The sequence below is a fragment of the Daucus carota genome, chromosome 7 (assembly GCF_001625215.2).
Source record: "Daucus carota subsp. sativus chromosome 7, DH1 v3.0, whole genome shotgun sequence".
In the NCBI taxonomy this organism is placed as follows: domain Eukaryota; kingdom Viridiplantae; phylum Streptophyta; class Magnoliopsida; order Apiales; family Apiaceae; genus Daucus; species Daucus carota.
In genome coordinates, this window is record NC_030387.2 from 9,759,374 (window position 1) to 9,776,932 (window position 17,559).

At 33.7% G+C, this 17,559-nt stretch overlaps 2 protein-coding genes across 2 annotated transcripts; both read left to right on the forward strand.

Moving 5' to 3' along the window:
- Positions 1-1,593: 1,593 nt before the first annotated feature.
- On the forward strand, positions 1,594-5,048 carry LOC108194685 (pumilio homolog 12). The gene is made up of 5 exons (XM_017361637.1): positions 1,594-3,104; positions 3,205-3,367; positions 3,903-4,066; positions 4,196-4,454; positions 4,941-5,048. The coding sequence occupies exons 1-5, from the start codon at positions 1,594-1,596 to the stop codon at positions 5,046-5,048; spliced, it is 2,205 nt and encodes a 734-aa protein (XP_017217126.1).
- Positions 5,049-8,532: 3,484 nt separating this feature from the next.
- Positions 8,533-14,771, forward strand: LOC108193359 (uncharacterized). Its single transcript, XM_017359968.2, has 9 exons — positions 8,533-9,054; positions 10,335-10,427; positions 10,603-10,707; positions 11,201-11,353; positions 12,229-12,327; positions 12,401-12,529; positions 13,183-13,362; positions 13,625-13,741; positions 14,341-14,771. The coding sequence occupies exons 1-9, from the start codon at positions 8,767-8,769 to the stop codon at positions 14,503-14,505; spliced, it is 1,329 nt and encodes a 442-aa protein (XP_017215457.1). The 5' UTR covers positions 8,533-8,766; the 3' UTR covers positions 14,506-14,771.
- Positions 14,772-17,559: the final 2,788 nt, after the last annotated feature.

The following is a 17,559-nucleotide window of genomic DNA, read 5'->3' on the forward strand; positions in this document are numbered from 1 at the left end:
CTTCGTACGGATTCCGATGACTTGCTATTTACTGAGCTTTCTTATCTGAGTTGAGTTGTACCTCTTTAAATACAAATAGGCTGAACATATGCCTTTCAGATTATTTTGAAAAATATTTTCTAAAATAATTTTCAAAATATAGGATTTGTCACATCTTCAATTTCCTGTAAAAAAATTAGAATTAAAATGTCTAATGTTTGAGATTTCTAACATGTAAAGTATATATTATACCAAGTGACGATTTGACTGATTAATCTGATTAATCGTTACAAGATGCTTTGTCGATTTGATTTTTTAAATCCTATTAATCATAGCATAATTTAAAAACGATATAATAGGTATAAAAAAATAAAATATTATATTATTTTAATATATTCGATTAATACTTGTGTTAGTCATTCCGATTAATCTCCAAATACCTGATTAATTTCTTAATGATCACTTCACTGATTAATTATGATTTTCACTTTTCAAAACACCTTATACCAAAAATAATGAAAATTTAGTATAGTAAAAGTAGTGATAACAAAAAACGTACCAAACAAAGAAAAAAGAAGAACTACAAAACATGCATGCGGCAGATGGGTTGCAGTAGTGTGTGATAGCGCTTTGTTTGTTAACCCCTCTCTCTCTCTCTCTCTCTCTCTCTTTGACTCCCTCTATCATTCCCCTATAATGATGTTCAGTATAATTAATCTCTTCATTGTGCATCAAAACCTCTTCATCTCCACGCCACCTCCCTCCACATAACATAATCGCACACCAGCACCACCTCTAACTTCTTTCTTCGTTGATTACTATGTTTTCATTTGTTGATCGTTGATTAGTAAGATCATCGTCATCTTTATCATCTTCTAATGCCACTGGTATGTACATATTAAAATCTGTAGTGTGTTTGGTTTTGTTGCTTATATTTGTTTGAAATTGGTGAATTTTGTACCGTCAGCTCGGATGTTATAAATACATGATCAAATGTAGTGTGACTTTTAGTGGTGGTTCCTTTGTGTGATTCATAGTTTATTTATTAATTTTTGTAAAAATTGAACATAAATGTTATGCCGATGTGTGATGTAAAGTTGTTGCATTTGGTGACTTCTGTCTGTAGTGTATATGTTTTGTTAATGACTCATATGACTCTCACTAATTTATAGTGTAAAATAAAGTACTTGATCGTTTCATTTGAAATAAATTTAAAACATGAGGTTGGGTTATGTGCGTCATCATAGGTGTAAAGGAAACATCCTTATTTTTGAGTGTGATATGTTGGTTGTTTAAGTTTTTATGTGTGGATCATCCCGGGTGTAAAGATAATGTCTCTACTTCTGAGTGTGATATCCTGATATGATAAAGTTCTCTTTTTTTTGAAGTGACAGTGTTTTTAAAATTATTTAATGGCTTGTTGAAGTATGGCTTGAAATGAAATTGATTGTATTGTTGCATATGTGTGTTTCTAAAGCTTGTAATGTGATCTGTGGGTTTTCATGATGATATAGCGATTTTACAGTTTAGGATTTTATTGGGTGAAGGAACTTTTACTAATTTCATTTTTATGAATACTGAATCTAGTGAAGAAGGCTTGGAAGATTTTGGAAAATGGGAAAACAATTAAATGAACTTGAGTTTGATGAATTTGAAAAACTTCTGGGCGAGATTCCGAGTGCAACTTCCAGGAACCCCAACCTAATCTCAGAAGAATCTGGAATTGCTAACCAAAGAACAACAACTAATGGAAAGCTGGTTAACGGTCATGGGAATTTAGATGTAGGAAATGCATCTTTGGATAGAACTCAGAAATCTGATATCAATATAATACAACAAGAAGAACCAAATCTCCCTGATGATCAGTCCTTAACCTCTGTGTTTGCAGAATTTGGTTTCAGTGACAGGGAAATTGCAGGCTCTGCAAGTCCTCTTATCAACAATGCAGTTTTTGGACTGAATGGACAATACACAAATGGCTTCACGAGTTTTGCGTCAAATATGGACCCTCATTTTTTAATTAGTCCACCTAGAGCAGCAAGTATTTCCCCTATTGCTTTTGATGGGTTTAATGTGAATGTCCAACCAATGAAGAAGCAGCCAACTGACAATTTCACTCATGCTGTGCCATTAGGTCATGATATGCACGGATTTCACCCATCACCAAATGTTCCTATTCCTAGCATAGAGTTTCCAGTCATTCAAAATCGGCAGCAACTCTATGCAGATGGTCTATCTGGATTATCTTATTTACATCCACAACTCAATCAACCTCAAGTAACATGGAGACGCATAGAAGAGGAACAATATTTCAGAATGCATCAACATTTCATGTATCTGCAGCAACTTCGTAATCAACAGTTGGAAGCTCAGCATCCCATTCAAGAATGTGGAAACATTGTACAGCTTATGAACAGGAATGCACGACACCTATGTCAGGAGAAGCCAGTCTCTTATCACCTAGAGGAATGTAAGCAAGAGCCATTGTTTAGCAAGACTATGTATCATAAGAGCACGGATCATATTCGTTCCACTATTCCCTCAGCTAATGTTCACTCAGGCAGAGTTTCTGAACAAGTGGGTAAACATAAGTTCCCAGAAAAGATTCTTACTAGGGCAAATGGTTTAAATTCTCTTAGGTCTGTCAAGTTTGGTTCCTTTGGAGGTGACGAGCCTATTTTAAATGTGAACCATAATGGAAGGGTTTTGCCAAAAGAATATATCAATCACAGTATATCGGCCCAGAATTTTGAACTCCAAATGGAAAACACAAGCTCATGTGGTTTCTCAACTGGCACTTATGACTTCAAATTGAATAGCACAAAGCCGCCACTTCATAAATACAACTCCTTGGAGGAATTCGCGGGTAGAATACATCTTATGGCAAAAGATCAACATGGGTGCAGGTTCTTACAGAGAATATTTACCGAGGGAAATCAAGAAGATGTAGAGAAAATATTCCGTGAAACAATTGTACACATTGTTGAGCTTATGACCGATCCTTTTGGAAATTACCTTGTCCAGAAGCTTCTGGAAGTATGTGATGAGAATCAACAGATGCAGATACTCCATTCCATCACAAGAAAACCCGGAGATCTTGTTAGAATTTCATGCGACATGCACGGGTACGCAGTCTCAAGTCTCAACTTCCAAATACCTCTTTATTAACCTTCATTGTGTATCACTATAAACCCTTTCGCTAACCGTTACTTGTTTATTCAACAGGACTAGAGCTGTTCAGAAAATTATTGAAACACTCAAGACACAAGAACAATTTTCAACTATTGTTTCCGCACTGAAGCCAGGAATAGTTACTATAATAAAAAATATGAACGGCAATCATGTTGCCCAACGATGTCTGCAGTACTTAACGACTGAACATAGTGAGGTAAAGAGTACATGCACTATAAATTTTGCAATCGTATCACTTGACTCTCTAGTTCCACCTCTGTCTTTATGTTATTGCCTCATTTGGTATATCTGCATAATATTTATTTTGTCAACAATGATTTATATATTTCACTCTTCTCATTTTAGACTTGATTTAGTGAAAACACGTTGCTCTTTACATAATCGGGCACCTTAAGCTTTTTATGGACTTTGAGTGGAAAATGACATCAGTCACTTAAGATTACTAGTGTCTCTCTTTAACACCCCTGATAATGTAACATTGGTGTGGCATATATAAGATGCCTAACGCTCATATTAGATCTTACATGTAAATGTATTGCTAAAAGTATGCATATTTTACTAAGTTAATCACCAGTAACAATAGAGTTTCTAGGATGTGACTTAGCTTGTGATATTGAAGCAACAATAAATTTACCTTTTGATAAATGCTCTTATATATTTATTAAAGTCATTAACTTCACTATTGTAAACCTTATCATGGTATATTTTAATATCTATTATTGTATATGCAGTTCCTCTTTGATGCAGCGACAGCTAATTGTGTTGAACTAGCAACAGATCGTCATGGGTGTTGTGTGCTACAAAAATGCTTAAACCATTCTAATGATGCACAAAGACATCGTTTGGTCCAGAAGATCACATCAAATGCCCTTATTCTCTCTCAAGATCCATTTGGGTAATCCCTCTCTCAGATATTTGTGCACACTCGTGGCTCACATTTTCCTTGTTTGGTTGCATTTTTTTTCTAAATATTTTGTTTCACTTTAAATTCTTAGAATTAATTTTAAGGTGTTCGCCCTTGCAGAAATTATGTAGTGCAATATGTCTTTGAGATTCATGTTCCGTGGGCAGCTGCTGAAATTCTTGACCAACTTGAAGGAAACTATGCTGACTTGTCAATTCAGAAGTATAGTAGTAATGTAGTTGAGAAATGCCTTAAATATGCAGGCGAAGAAGGTCGACTTTCAATTATTCAAGAGCTTATAGACAGTACTTGTATAGATCGAATCATGCAAGATCCATATGGAAATTATGTTGTCCAAGCAGCACTAAATCTTTCCAAGGTTAGTGCCATTCTATACTAAAAATACCATCTTTTTTAAGATTGATTTAATAAATAACATGAACATATTCATGCCAGACAACTATGAAATTGGGTCAGTATTGTTGTCCCCCATAGTGTTCCAAATGCAGTCATAATAAAATTTGCATCTAAACACAGATTTTGATCTAATTTTCATAATCTGCATGTATGTCATACTGCAGATCATGAGAGAAATAAATTTATACAGCAGATGACGAGAAAATATATATATATATATATATATATATATATATATAAAATTAAATATCATATGTTGTGTCGTAGCTTAGACGGGAAAAAAATTGTTACAAAAATCTGGTACAATTTAATATTTGCTTAAATTATTTTCTACTTCTAGTCTTTTTTTAATTTTTTTCCCAATAAGCCATGAACTATTATTCATTTTGAATATTATAGAATAATAGGTTGTGTGTAAAATGCTCGCTCACCTTTCGTTGTTGATTAGGGAGCTCTTCATGTTGCATTGGTGGAGGCTATAAGAACAAATGTTCATGTGCTCCGAAGTAGCCCATACGGAAAGAAAGTTCTTTCGAGCAATGGACTAAAAAAATGAATTGCAGGTACTTTTACTCCACTCCAAATTCCTCTTTTCAATTTAAGCTTGTGCAGTAACATTTCTTGCATTTCATGACAGTAACTTGCTTTGTTTACGGGACTGCCTTGGTCCAAATTACATCGAACGGCAAACAAAGGGAGTACCAATTTTCATTCTGGTGTTTGTGAAATAATGTTCTGGTGTTTGTGAAATAATGTGAAGTTGTGTTTGTTATTGACAGTCTAGGCCAAATAATGTCTACAATTTATGATGTTTGTACGCTGTTATAATTCCCTGATCTTGTTGTGTTTAATTGTGAACACTAATCTGTGTGTAATTTGTACTCATTTGACCGGATTTTTATGTATGAATAATTTTGTAGATCATTGTTTAAGTTGTGCGCGACATACATGTCTTTGATGGTATGAATATGTGCAATCTGTGAATTAGAATACTTGACCAATACATAAATGATAAAATCACTATAAAATCATGCTCTGATTTGATTGTTCACAAATCTGATAAATTAAAATAAATAAAAACATTTGGCATGCCAGATTTGAACCTGTAAAAGCTACTTTAATCTTAGTAGTAAGACATCTTGATAATGTATAACTGATAACATGTATGAAATTATATATGATCAATCTGTAAACCTCCAAAAGCAGCATGAGCTTTATAAAAAGACATCTTAATAAGTCTGTATGGGCACATCCTGACAGATGAGAATGACCAAGCAGGTTAAAGATCACCCTCCCAAACCTACTAGCTTTCATTCAAAAGTTGCTTCTTTTTCCCCCTTCCATTGTTACTCTGAAAACGGTGATGAACTACTTATTTCATGAGATGCACAATACAAGTTGCTACATAAATTCTTGGAATATGATGCATTTTTTGGATAAGTAGAGAATGTTAGTTTCTTGATTCTTATTCATTTAATTTACAATAACTTCAGTATTCATTAATTTTACTGATGTTTGTTATAATACTTCACAGTTCTGTCTAAGTACCAGATTAGTACTTCAGTGTAGATGTTGACTTACCATCTTTAGTGTATGCCTCGATTTTAATGTCTTTCAAGTTCTTGACATGGGAAATTTGCAACAAGCTAAAAAAGCTATGCAATTCATGATAAATCATAATTATACATGATAATCACGATGCTAAAAGAACAAAAAAGATTGTTGGAGTATGAAAGTTGATGGTAAGAACTCTTAACCTAATTATAGGTAGTTTTTCGCTGCATAATGAATGTCGGGGTAGACATGAGGTCTTTTTATTAATCCTATTTCTATGATTTAGAAGTTGATAAATCCTCTTCAAGTCACAAAAGCTCAAAAGATAATAGAAATGAATTTCATGAGATAACTTAAGGTTGAAATTTATATAAAATGAAATTCCATTATATAAAATTTAATATTAGGGGATTATAACTATAAGAAACAAATATTCACTCAAGGAAAAGGACTAAATATATTATAATTGCTTCAAATTTTTATGCAAGCACTCGTATACTAATTTTGAAAGTAATTTTAAAATTGAAAAAATATCGAGAATTTTGTGAATTTTCACCTAGTCTGACTACACTACTCAGTCATATCAATTAAACCTCTTGATTTTTTTTTTGGAAGACAAAATGATACAAAGCAAAAACTCTGCAACAAGCTAACAAAGCTATGTAGTGTAAGATTAATAATAATTATACATGATGATCACAACGCTAAAAGAACGAAAAAAATTGTTGGAGTATTAAAGCTGATGGTAAGAACTCTCAACCTAGTTATAGGTAGTTTTCCGATGCATATGAGGTCATTTTGATTTTGTTTAAAAGACAGAAGGATAGAAAGCAAAGTTACACATTCAAAAAGATTACAACCCGCTGGATTCAAACCAATGACCAAAGATTACTATTGTCAAACAACTATAATCCTATACTCTATCAACTAAGCTAAGGTCAGATGATGTCAGCTTTTCATTTTTGTAGGTACTCCCAAGTGAATCATTTACTATAAATATCATTGGTGTGCCATATATATATATTTATGAAGTTTGATACTATATTAAAATATTAAATAAGAGTAAATTAAGTATAATCGTAGATAGTCATTAGCATTGGCTGTTACATATACAAGCATTATTAATAATTTATATTCCTTCTTCTCTAAAAAGTTATAATCTTTTTTTCTTCCGGATAGTGGACAATGGGTATGCTACTTGTGTACTCTTTTAATAGACTTAAAAATACTTTGAGATCTTTAATTAAGATGTTCATAATAAGTATCTACGTTAATAGAAAATCGAAATAGAAAAAGACGTCGAGGTTTAAAAACATGCAAGTTCGAGTAAAAATTACTTAGAGCAAGTGTAACAATATCCTAACAAGTACCTTATAAATATATTAAAAATTAATATTCAAGTAATTTATAATGATATTTTGATGTATGAATTTTAACAATATGCCTTATAATTATATTTTATTATTGAAATAACAATATGTTTGAATTAGTATTTATATTTATATTTTGAATATAAATATTTATATTTGATAACAAAGCGTGACAATAATTTTATCAGAGATTTGAAAATTTATTTCAAATTACTTTCCAATAAAAAATTTATCATAAATAATTACTTAAAATATAAAAAAATAATTCAACACTTATTTATCATAAAGTATTCCATGTATGAAACGGTAAATACTATTTACTAATTAAAACGAACTACTTATTCAATCGGTTGTTGCTAAATGCGAGAAACCTTTAAAATATTTGATATAAGAAAATTATGAGATAATTTTACAAGAAATTATAATCTTTTTAGATTCTACAAAATATTTTAATATAAATATATATATATATATATGTATATGTTTATATGTATATATATATATATAGATCTTATAGAACCTCATTTAAGATTTGAAATTGGAGTTAGACAAAAAGCCTCAAAAGAATATTATTTCTCAATTTCTCTTTTTATTTCGTTTTTTCAAACAATAGCAAGATGTATATAAAATTTTAAAAAGCTATAACGAACTGAATTCTTATGCCTTTTTTGTTTTTTTAACACACATCACTTCTTCCTTCTTTTTTTTTTGTCATAACATACATCACCTTAATTTTGAATATTTATTGAAATTCAAATGTATACATGGGTCATGTTCTTTGACAACCGCGTGTTAGATAAGGGTTATCTAACACACTGTACGGGGGCCGTTAGATCTATATTTCAAAGGTCCAGATCCAATCTGAGATTTTAATGTATCCGCTATAAAAAACCGCGGATAGGGAAAACTCCCTTCCGCGGTAAATAACCGCGGATAGGGAGTTTTCCTTTCCGCTGAAAATAACCGCGGATACAATAAAAACCCAAAATGGGATCTGAGCTCTTTAAATATAAATCCAACGGCCTCGTACACTGTGTTAGATTACCCTTATCTAACACGCGGTTTCTGTGGAACTGGACTCTCTGTATATACCCGAAACCTTGTCATTTTGTATTTGTATAAAAAATGATCGACAAGGTCGAGAAGAAACCTCCACGATTTGCTGGAAAGAAATGAATCCCCACACTTTCACATACTAAAAAAACCCCACACAAATCCCGATATATTATTTAATTACTGATTAATTTCTCCCAATTTAATTTATTTTATAATTACAAAGTAAAATCAAAGCCTCTTCTTCACAAGCAATTAATCAATTCTTCTCAGATCTTGTTGAACTAATCATCAACAATGGTGAAAAAGCAAGTCCCCGATTGGCTCAACAGTTCGCTGTGGTCCTCCAATCCTCCTCCGCCGCCGCCACGTCAGCCCTCTCCGCCGCCGTCTTCCTCCGTCGTCCGGAAGCCTGTTGTCCCGGCGCCGATAAAACCGCCGGAACCTGTGAAGGTCGAGGCGAGAGATCCGCTGCGTGATGGTGTCAGTAGTAGTGGGAGTGATCATGATTATAGTGGCGCGCCTTCTCCGTCGAGTTCTTCTACGCTGGAAGATGTTTCGAAACAGGCTCTGCTTTTGCAGGAGGTTTGTTGCTGCATTCTCTGCGTGTATTTTGATGTTTTTGTTGCGTAATTTTGATTTATTTGTTGAAATGTTGCGTAATTGTGAATTAATGTTTACAGTAGAGTGATTGTTTGTTAGCTTCTTTTGTGGATTTAATACGAGATACAGTATTTGTTTGTAGTAAGTGAATATTTAGGGTAAAGACTAGTGAATTGAAGTTTACGGTTGGTTATAGTTTACTATTTATAGCAGTTTCGAGTTTATACACTTTGTCTGACCGTTAGAAGTTAGAACCCCTACTTTCCATGCTAGTTTGTAAATATGAACGATGAACGTGTTACTAATTCTGTAGAATTCTGTATAATTATAGCAGTTTCAAGTTTATAGATGTTGTCGGACAGTTACAACTCTACTTTCTGTTCGAGTTTGTAAAAACAAGGCTATAATTAATTCTGTATAATGACGTTGTTATTATAATTTATACTCTTTCACAGAGTCGAGCAAGTAACATTTGTACTTTGGGCGAAGATAGGTACTTAAAAGTCAAGTTTTTCTTTTTTTAATAACCTTTTTTGCATATTCTGATACTAGAAAAGCAAATTAAAAATGAAGATACTAAAGAGTACAGTGTTTGTGTTTGATTTGATTCTATGGACAAACTGCATTGCAACTATTTAATCAAACTTAAAGTCCAGTAGCTTGAGTTCTACTTTCCATGCTAGTTTGCAAATATGAAGTTTGTACTTGATTGAAGAGGTAGACTTGTAATTTGTAAATTCTATTTAGGGTAAAAGCGGTCACTGATTGATCTCTTAGTTTATTACTAAAAAATGTTATATGTTGTTATGTAATGAATACTCACTACTGATTGAAGATGGGCCTATAATTTATCCCGTGTGATGAAATAGTAATAAAAATTCTTTCGCCAAGTCAAAGAAGCAATGTTTGCACTTTGGGTGGGAAATAGGTACTTAAAAGTCACTTTCATAAATTTTTTCTTGATTTATGTCAAACTTATTTTTATTTAAAATTATATTACAAAAAAGCTTACTAGAAAAGAAAGAGTACGGTGTTTGAATTTGATCTGATTCTGTTGACAAATACAATTCAACTATTTAATCAAATTTGGAGTCCAGTAACTTGTATAATCAGTCAGATTAAAGAAGTAATTGATGACTAAATGTCGCATTATATTTCTAAGAAGCTGCAAACAATAAGGGTTTTTTTTAGTGCAATAATTCTGTTGTCCTTTTTATGTTTGTTTTATCTGATCATTAATAATATTTTTGTGCTGACTTTAGATATCAAACAAGCTTATCAGTATGAGTGAGTTGCGGAGACTTGCATCACAGGGTATACCTGATGGCGCTGGCGTTCGAAGTACTGTTTGGAAGGTATTCTGTCTTTTCTGTGTTAGTGAGTCAGTATAGTTATATTGAAGCATAGATCAAATACATTTTTTTTCTTTTTCTGGAAATCGAAAAATGTACGTCTACACTGAATTGCTGCATTCTAACTTCGAGTATGGGTTTCATTGTTTGTGACTTACTAGCGTGCAACTTCTTTCAGTTATTATTGGGGTATCTCCCTAATGATCGAGGGCTGTGGCCTTCCGAATTAGCCAAGAAGAGGTCTCAGTACAAAAATTTCAAAGATGAACTTTTGATGAATCCTGTAAGTCTCAGCTAATTAATTAAAACATCTGTTTAGTTGGTCATGATCTACAGTTTTGTAACACAGTATGAATGTATATTTTACTACTGTGGAACTGGATTTCAAACTTATCTTTTTGTTTACCAGTAACCAATAAAACTGCAGTTCCCCATCTATGATTACCCTTTGAAACTGTTATGTGTTTTCAATTGTCATCTTTAAATGCTCAATTTACACTGCTTGGGCTTGCTATCGAATTGGATGTCTATTTACTAGTCATGTAATAAAATTATTTACCAGTTGGACCTGCCATCAATATACTATGATGGGTTCTACTGTATATGACGAACTTAGTTTTTACCTTTCCTGGGTGCATTTTCATCTGTAATATGCTATATGGCCACTTGCTTAATATCTTTTCCGGATTGACACTTGAGACTAAATTCAGGCTATGTAATTGAATGATGCATTACTTTGTTATTTGTTGGTATCTAAATGTTTCATGGCTAGTCAGTCAGAAATTGCAAGGAAGAAGGATAACTCTATCAGTGTAGACCACGATGAACCAAGGACTGAGAGCAAAGGCTTACTCTCGAGATCAAAAATCACTCAAGACGAGCACCCTCTGAGCCTTGGGACGACAAGTGCCTGGAACAAGTTCTTCCAGGTATCATCTACCCAGCATGTAGCCTCTATTATTGTGGTACATGATTATAAAATTAGGAACAGACATTTTATTGATTTTTATCAGTGCGAATATATTCCAATGAGATCTGGAATTTTGGACTCTTACACTGGTCGAAGTTGCGTCCATATAGTGTGGGATCTTTTGAAAAGGATATTAAGTTTTTTGTAAGCAAGTAACATCAGATTCAAGATATACGGGATATGAAAAACAAAAAACAGCAGCTTCAAGAAATAAAAATATCGTTTCAGTAGTCCGGGAAAAATCGCACTGACGATTCTATTTTCCAATTTATCTAAATGAGGTAAAGATAATTCTATCTGGGTACAATGAGTGAGATCGAGTACATATAAATACTAGGTGTCCACTCCTCTATTTTGGTTACCTGCTACTTATGATATATAATTTGCGCTACATACTCTATTTCCCCTGGAAAATTGACAAGAAAAGGACCAAAAACCTCATAATTCAAATATTATAAGAAATATATTTAAGTATTAATCAAGTATTTCACCACCTCAATCTCAGTGGCTCATTACAGTCACTACCAGTGGCGTCCGAGAAGTTGATGATGCTCAGAACTCAGGAGATTGTGAGGATCTCCTATTTAGGTCTTCCTTTCAACATCATCAAATTTTTATCAATCATCAGTTCGTTGGTACAGTCAATGCTTCAGCTGTTTACTATTTAATATGATTGGTGTAGTATGCCAACTACTTCCTGTCCAAGCCGTGCAGCATTGCAAATTTGAAAATAGATCATACCTATTAAGATGCATATCAGTAGCGTGTACTATTGTCAGATATTCGTAGGCAACTAGAGCTATGTCAACTGAACCTAAAACCTTTTCTTTGTAGGACACTGAGATCATTGAACAGATTGACCGGGATGTGATGCGTACTCATCCCGACCTTCATTTTTTCTCTGGAGACACACCGTTTGCAAAATCTAATCAGGCAAGCTTAGTTATGTTTATTGTAAACTGGTGCTCAAGTGAACAATCTGTTCTAATACTCTCCTTACTTTCAGGAGGCGCTGCGAAGTATATTGATTATATTTGCCAAGTTGAATCCTGGTATAAGATATGTGCAAGGAATGAATGAAGTATTGGCACCCTTGTTTTATGTGTTCAGAAACGACCCTATTGAGGAGAATGCAGTAAGTGTCATATGCTGATGCTTTACGTTCTACTCTGATACATAAATCCTATTGTAAATAGCATTTATATATTGACTTGGCGAGTTTCTCGCCTCAAATCTTTGTATTATAGCATGCAACAATTTCTGTACCCTGTTTTTGAATTTGTTGAAATTAAATCTGAATAGCTGTTTGCCGTCAATTTTTTCTTTTTGATCAAGGTGCATTTAATGCATGCTCATATGTTACTTATGCTTCTTAAAGTTTTATCAGTATCTCTATTGCCATATCTATTACATGGTTGAAGTTATTCTGCAGCTTCTGTATTTTGGACTTAGCAAGTTTTCGCACTTTTGTCACAGGATTTTATATCATGTAAACGTGTATAATATCATTTGTAGCTCAAAGGGTAGGAGGATAATTGGATTGTATTCTGATAATTAAGGGCAGTTTTAGAGTTATAGTGGAGCCATCACAACAGGGCTCGTTAAATTCTGATGTAAATGTTTGGATAAGAATTTGCAAGAATACCCCTTTGACCATCGGTGTTTGGTCTGGGTTGGTCATTGAGTCATAGAATTTTTTTTGATGAACTGCTTTAGTATCTTTTATCTTTCTAGTTTGGACGTTTTCTTAATTCATATTATTTACCAGTTTCCTTCCAACTTGTGCAGTCCAACGCAGAAGCAGACACATTTTTTTGTTTTGTGGAACTGATAAGTGGATTCCGCGACAATTTCTGTCAGCAGCTTGACAATAGTGTGGTGGGGATACGTTCGACGATTACAAAGTTATCTCAGCTTTTGAAAGAGCATGATGAAGAATTGTGGCGTCATCTTGAAGTCACAACTAAAGTAAGAAACACTTTAAAGTCTCTCTTAGCTCAAATACTGCATTCTGAAGTAAGAGGTGCACTGTATTTCTGAGTTCGGACCACTTTAATTGCCTCAATACCATTTTTTTCCCGTTACAATAGCTGCTATAGCATGAGAACAATTAAAGTAGATCTATGACCAAAATATCTCTTGCTTGATCCTCTGGATCCTGAAAAGATTATGTAGTGTGAGTGGTATAACATCGTTGTCTTGCCTGATTCTGATTTTATTAATATGACAGGTAAATCCCCAGTTCTATGCATTCAGATGGATTACTCTCCTGTTGACTCAAGAATTTACTTTTGCGGACAGTCTTCACATTTGGGATACACTCTTAAGTGACCCTGAAGGTCCTCAAGTAAGTAACTTTTCATTTCTCCTTACTGCTTAATAAGTTCTCTGTGATCATTATTGAGTATATCTCTTGTTCTTTCTGGTTCTTAAAAAATGGGTTACAAGATCCATAATCTTTATTTAGTTGGGATAAAACTATTATTTTTTGTCTTTGTAACTGTAAACTGTCGAGAATGCTAGGTAGCTCATTGCAGTGGAAACTGTCAGATGATGTAATACATATATTTAATAGCAGAACTTATACTGTAGGGGCACCTTGATAGCAGAATTTATACTGTAGAGCACCTTGATAGCAAATCCACTGAATCATCCTGTCAACCCGTGTTTCATTGAAAATTTGTAACAGCTGCTTTAGTCTGAAAGAGGTTGGTGTAATTGAATCTCAAATGCAAGCTTAAAAGTTCTGAGGTGAATGGTGATAGAAGTATAGAACTGAAAGAAAATTTAAGTAATTGCGGAAAGTTTGAAATATATAAAAATAAACTGACGGAAACAATTAAATTCAAACATTGGCCTTTTTGTAGCCCTTATACTTCTCTTTTGATGGCAAAAGGGCTACTAGCAAACTGTATATTAATATATGATATGCCCCTGGAATTGTAGGAGACATTACTTCGTGTTTGCTGTGCAATGCTCATTCTTGTGCGGAGGCGTCTCCTTGCTGGCGACTTCACCTCTAATCTCAAGTTGCTGCAGAATTATCCATCAACAAACATTAGCCACTTACTGTATGTTGCCAACAAGTTGCGTTCTCATCCAGTCGGATAGGTGTTAAAATGTCGTTATTTCTCAGAGCATTCTTGTAGTGTACGTGATATTTGTGTTAGGTGTTCTTGTAGTCAGTTGGTTGTAAATGTCAGGAAAATTTTCTCTTATTATTGGTTGGGTATAGCAGTATAATAGACTGGCAGCGAGTTATATTTCTGGTTGTAATACTATATTATTTTTCTGTCGAGATGGTTTATTCACTCTGCTGCACTCCAAATTTGCAGGAAATTTGAAATGATTGTTTGTTGTGTCCCACTTATTGTTAACAGACTTGTATGTTTAATAGTTCTGCCGGTAACAGAAACTCAGAAATGTGAATTTGAAATGTATTAAAGTATTAATAATGAGGACGAATTTGAGTTGTTTCCTGAAGTTGACTAAAGTTGTAATTGGAAAGCCTTTTTAATTGCTCAACTTTTTTGCAGGTTTCTTCATAAAAAAAAACTCCTTGACAGGTTTATGTTGTTGAGTATGAGGATAACATTGTTCTCAATCTCAATGTTTTCATGCCAAACATGCTTTATCATTTTTTATCAAATAATATATAGTATTATTACAGTTTAAATATTTTTTGTATATGATTTTCTATTTTTTTTGTAAATTCATAACTGATAAATAAATTTATCATTAATATAAAATGAATCAGACTAACTCAAAATCTGTCAATTTAAAATAAATATATTTATGATATAGTATAAATATACACATAATGTAATATGAATTTGTAATTCTTACAAGTCACCTGGCCACTGTAATTTACAGAGATAATATGTAATCTGGTCAATGAAGATGTTCAAGCAAGCTATATACTATGGAGGAATATGATGATAACAAATTCGATATGATGATAACAAATTCGATATGGGTGATTAAAATTAGTGGCGGTTGATGATGGCGTATGATGGAATAGGGTTTGTGAACTTGGGGTTTGGCTGATATTCTTTGAGAATCAGGGTTTTCTAGTAAAACTGGAGTATTCGTTCGTTCCCGATTTCAACCTTCTCCTTAGCTTTCTTCGTACAACCTTTCACTACATATTCGCAGGTAGCTGAGATGAGACGTCCTTACTACCTCCACCGAGTCCACTCATGATGTAATAGCTTGCATAGTGTCATTAAAAGAGGTAAGGGTGTTCAGAATCTCCATGTTGGTCATCTATATAGGTGTATGTCTATTTACAAACGGGATTACCGAGGGAGGTGGAGATGGGGCCAGATTAGCGGTTGGAGCCTCTGTATTCTTAGTTTCTTTCATCTAGTTACTATCAACAACGTTGTTCTTAGTATGTTGCGACATCCTTCCCCGAAAAGATGTCAAGTCCTCTCATTTTAGAGCCAATTATTAATGAAGGAATCTGGTGATAATAAGATTCAGGGAGGGTTGTTGGAATTATTGGTGGTTGATGACGGCGTGTGACAGAGTAGGGTTTGTGATTTTAGATTTGGTTGAGATCGTTTGGGAATTAGGATTGTCTCACAAGATCGAAGGAGCATGCGTACTTGTAAGGTTTATGTCTTATCCCTAAACAATTTACCTATCTACCAGGATCAAGTCTGACGTAGTTCATGGATAACAAGTAATCTAATCAAAATAGGTTTCTCATTTCTTGGTTCCAATAACGGGCCACCGTCTTAGATTAGACAAATATGGGTCGCTGAGGCCCACTCTCCTCTAGGGAGTACAAAATTAAATGTGCTAATTCGACATCCCGGTATTGACACCTGATCCAGACCATGTGGATCTCCTTTAAGTCAGCTGTATGAGCTAGCTCTTTGTCCTCATTGGGGACAAGGCTGAAGGTGGGACTGAGTCCAGGATAATATTCATTATAAAACTCGTGAAATGAGCTCAACATGCCTTCTTGGTCAAAGGGCGATGACCATCACAGATGAGATTTAGTTCTAGCTTACGCTCCAATTGGCTATCCTTCTCGAACGTCGTCAGGCGAGGTTCATCAACATGCAACGCAGATGAACAGGGACAAGTTGGCATACTAAACCATCTGACCAGATGACATCGGGCGATGATCATACTGAGGCGAGGTTCACCCGGATTTTCAGATATATATTTCCTTATTAAAATTTTCTGAGATGAGATGATAATGAAGTTGATATTTAGACATAACACAGTATATCTCTGGAATCCATCCACCAAGCATTTTAAGATACTTCCTGGTCCGCATTTAATCTTGTTATGGACTTGATTTAGGGTTTCATTTTGATCCTATTTGAGGACTACTAGTTTTTAAAGTCGGGGCCACCATATTCCAAGTCTTGTTGTATGTAAAGCAAAACTATATTCTGCGAATGCTATTTCTTGGAAGGATATTCTACTTCTTCAATTATGAATCACTTCTCACGTATATGGGAGTTTTGGATGATGCTCGTGGCCAAGTAACTTGCAATGAGAAATTCAATTTCGAGACTACTTTTGCTAACATGTGTTCTGTTATACTAAACTATGTCAATATGATTATTCTACTTCTTCAATTATGAATCACTACCTACGTATATGGGAGTTTAGATGATGCTCGTGGCCAAGTGACTTGCAATGAGAAATTCAATTTCGAGACAACTTTTGCTAATATGTGTTATGTTATACTCCCTCCGTCCCATTGGATTGTTAACATCACTTTTTGGCACGCTTTTTAAGGCCTCAATAAAATATAGTTCCATGATGTTTTTTTTTATAAAAAAAATTCTGAATAAAAGTTTGATGTCTAAACTTTTATTCAGAAAAAAAATAAATTTAAAAAATATTATATTGCTATATTTTATAAGAGCCTCAAAATGCGTGCAAACAGTGTACGTTAACAATCCCACGGGACTGAGGGAGTACTAAACTATGTCAAGTTTTGTAATGAGAAATTCAATTTCGAGACAACTTTTGCTAATATGTGTTATGTTATACTAAATTATATCAAGTTTTAATATCAATATAAAAAGAAACTCAAACTTTTGTAGATCTAATTTTAATAAGTATTTACTTTACTATAAAAAAAAAAAAAAAACCAAAAATTGAAAGTGCCTCGTAATAAGATAGATGTGAAACACA

What these genes read in the sequence shown, in the direction of transcription:
- LOC108193359 (XM_017359968.2), top strand. Translation starts at nt 8,767, where the DNA reads ATGGTGAAAAAGCAAGTCCCCGATTGGCTCAACAGTTCGCTGTGGTCC. An exon ending in TTCGAAGTACTGTTTGGAAG is followed by an intron (nt 10,428 to 10,602) that starts GTATTCTGTCTT and finishes AACTTCTTTCAG; the next exon opens with TTATTATTGGGGTATCTCCC. An exon ending in CCTGGAACAAGTTCTTCCAG is followed by an intron (nt 11,354 to 12,228) that starts GTATCATCTACC and finishes TTTTCTTTGTAG; the next exon opens with GACACTGAGATCATTGAACA.
- LOC108194685 (XM_017361637.1), top strand. Translation starts at nt 1,594, where the DNA reads ATGGGAAAACAATTAAATGAACTTGAGTTTGATGAATTTGAAAAACTT. An exon ending in ATTTCATGCGACATGCACGG is followed by an intron (nt 3,105 to 3,204) that starts GTACGCAGTCTC and finishes TTTATTCAACAG; the next exon opens with GACTAGAGCTGTTCAGAAAA. An exon ending in CTCTCTCAAGATCCATTTGG is followed by an intron (nt 4,067 to 4,195) that starts GTAATCCCTCTC and finishes TCGCCCTTGCAG; the next exon opens with AAATTATGTAGTGCAATATG.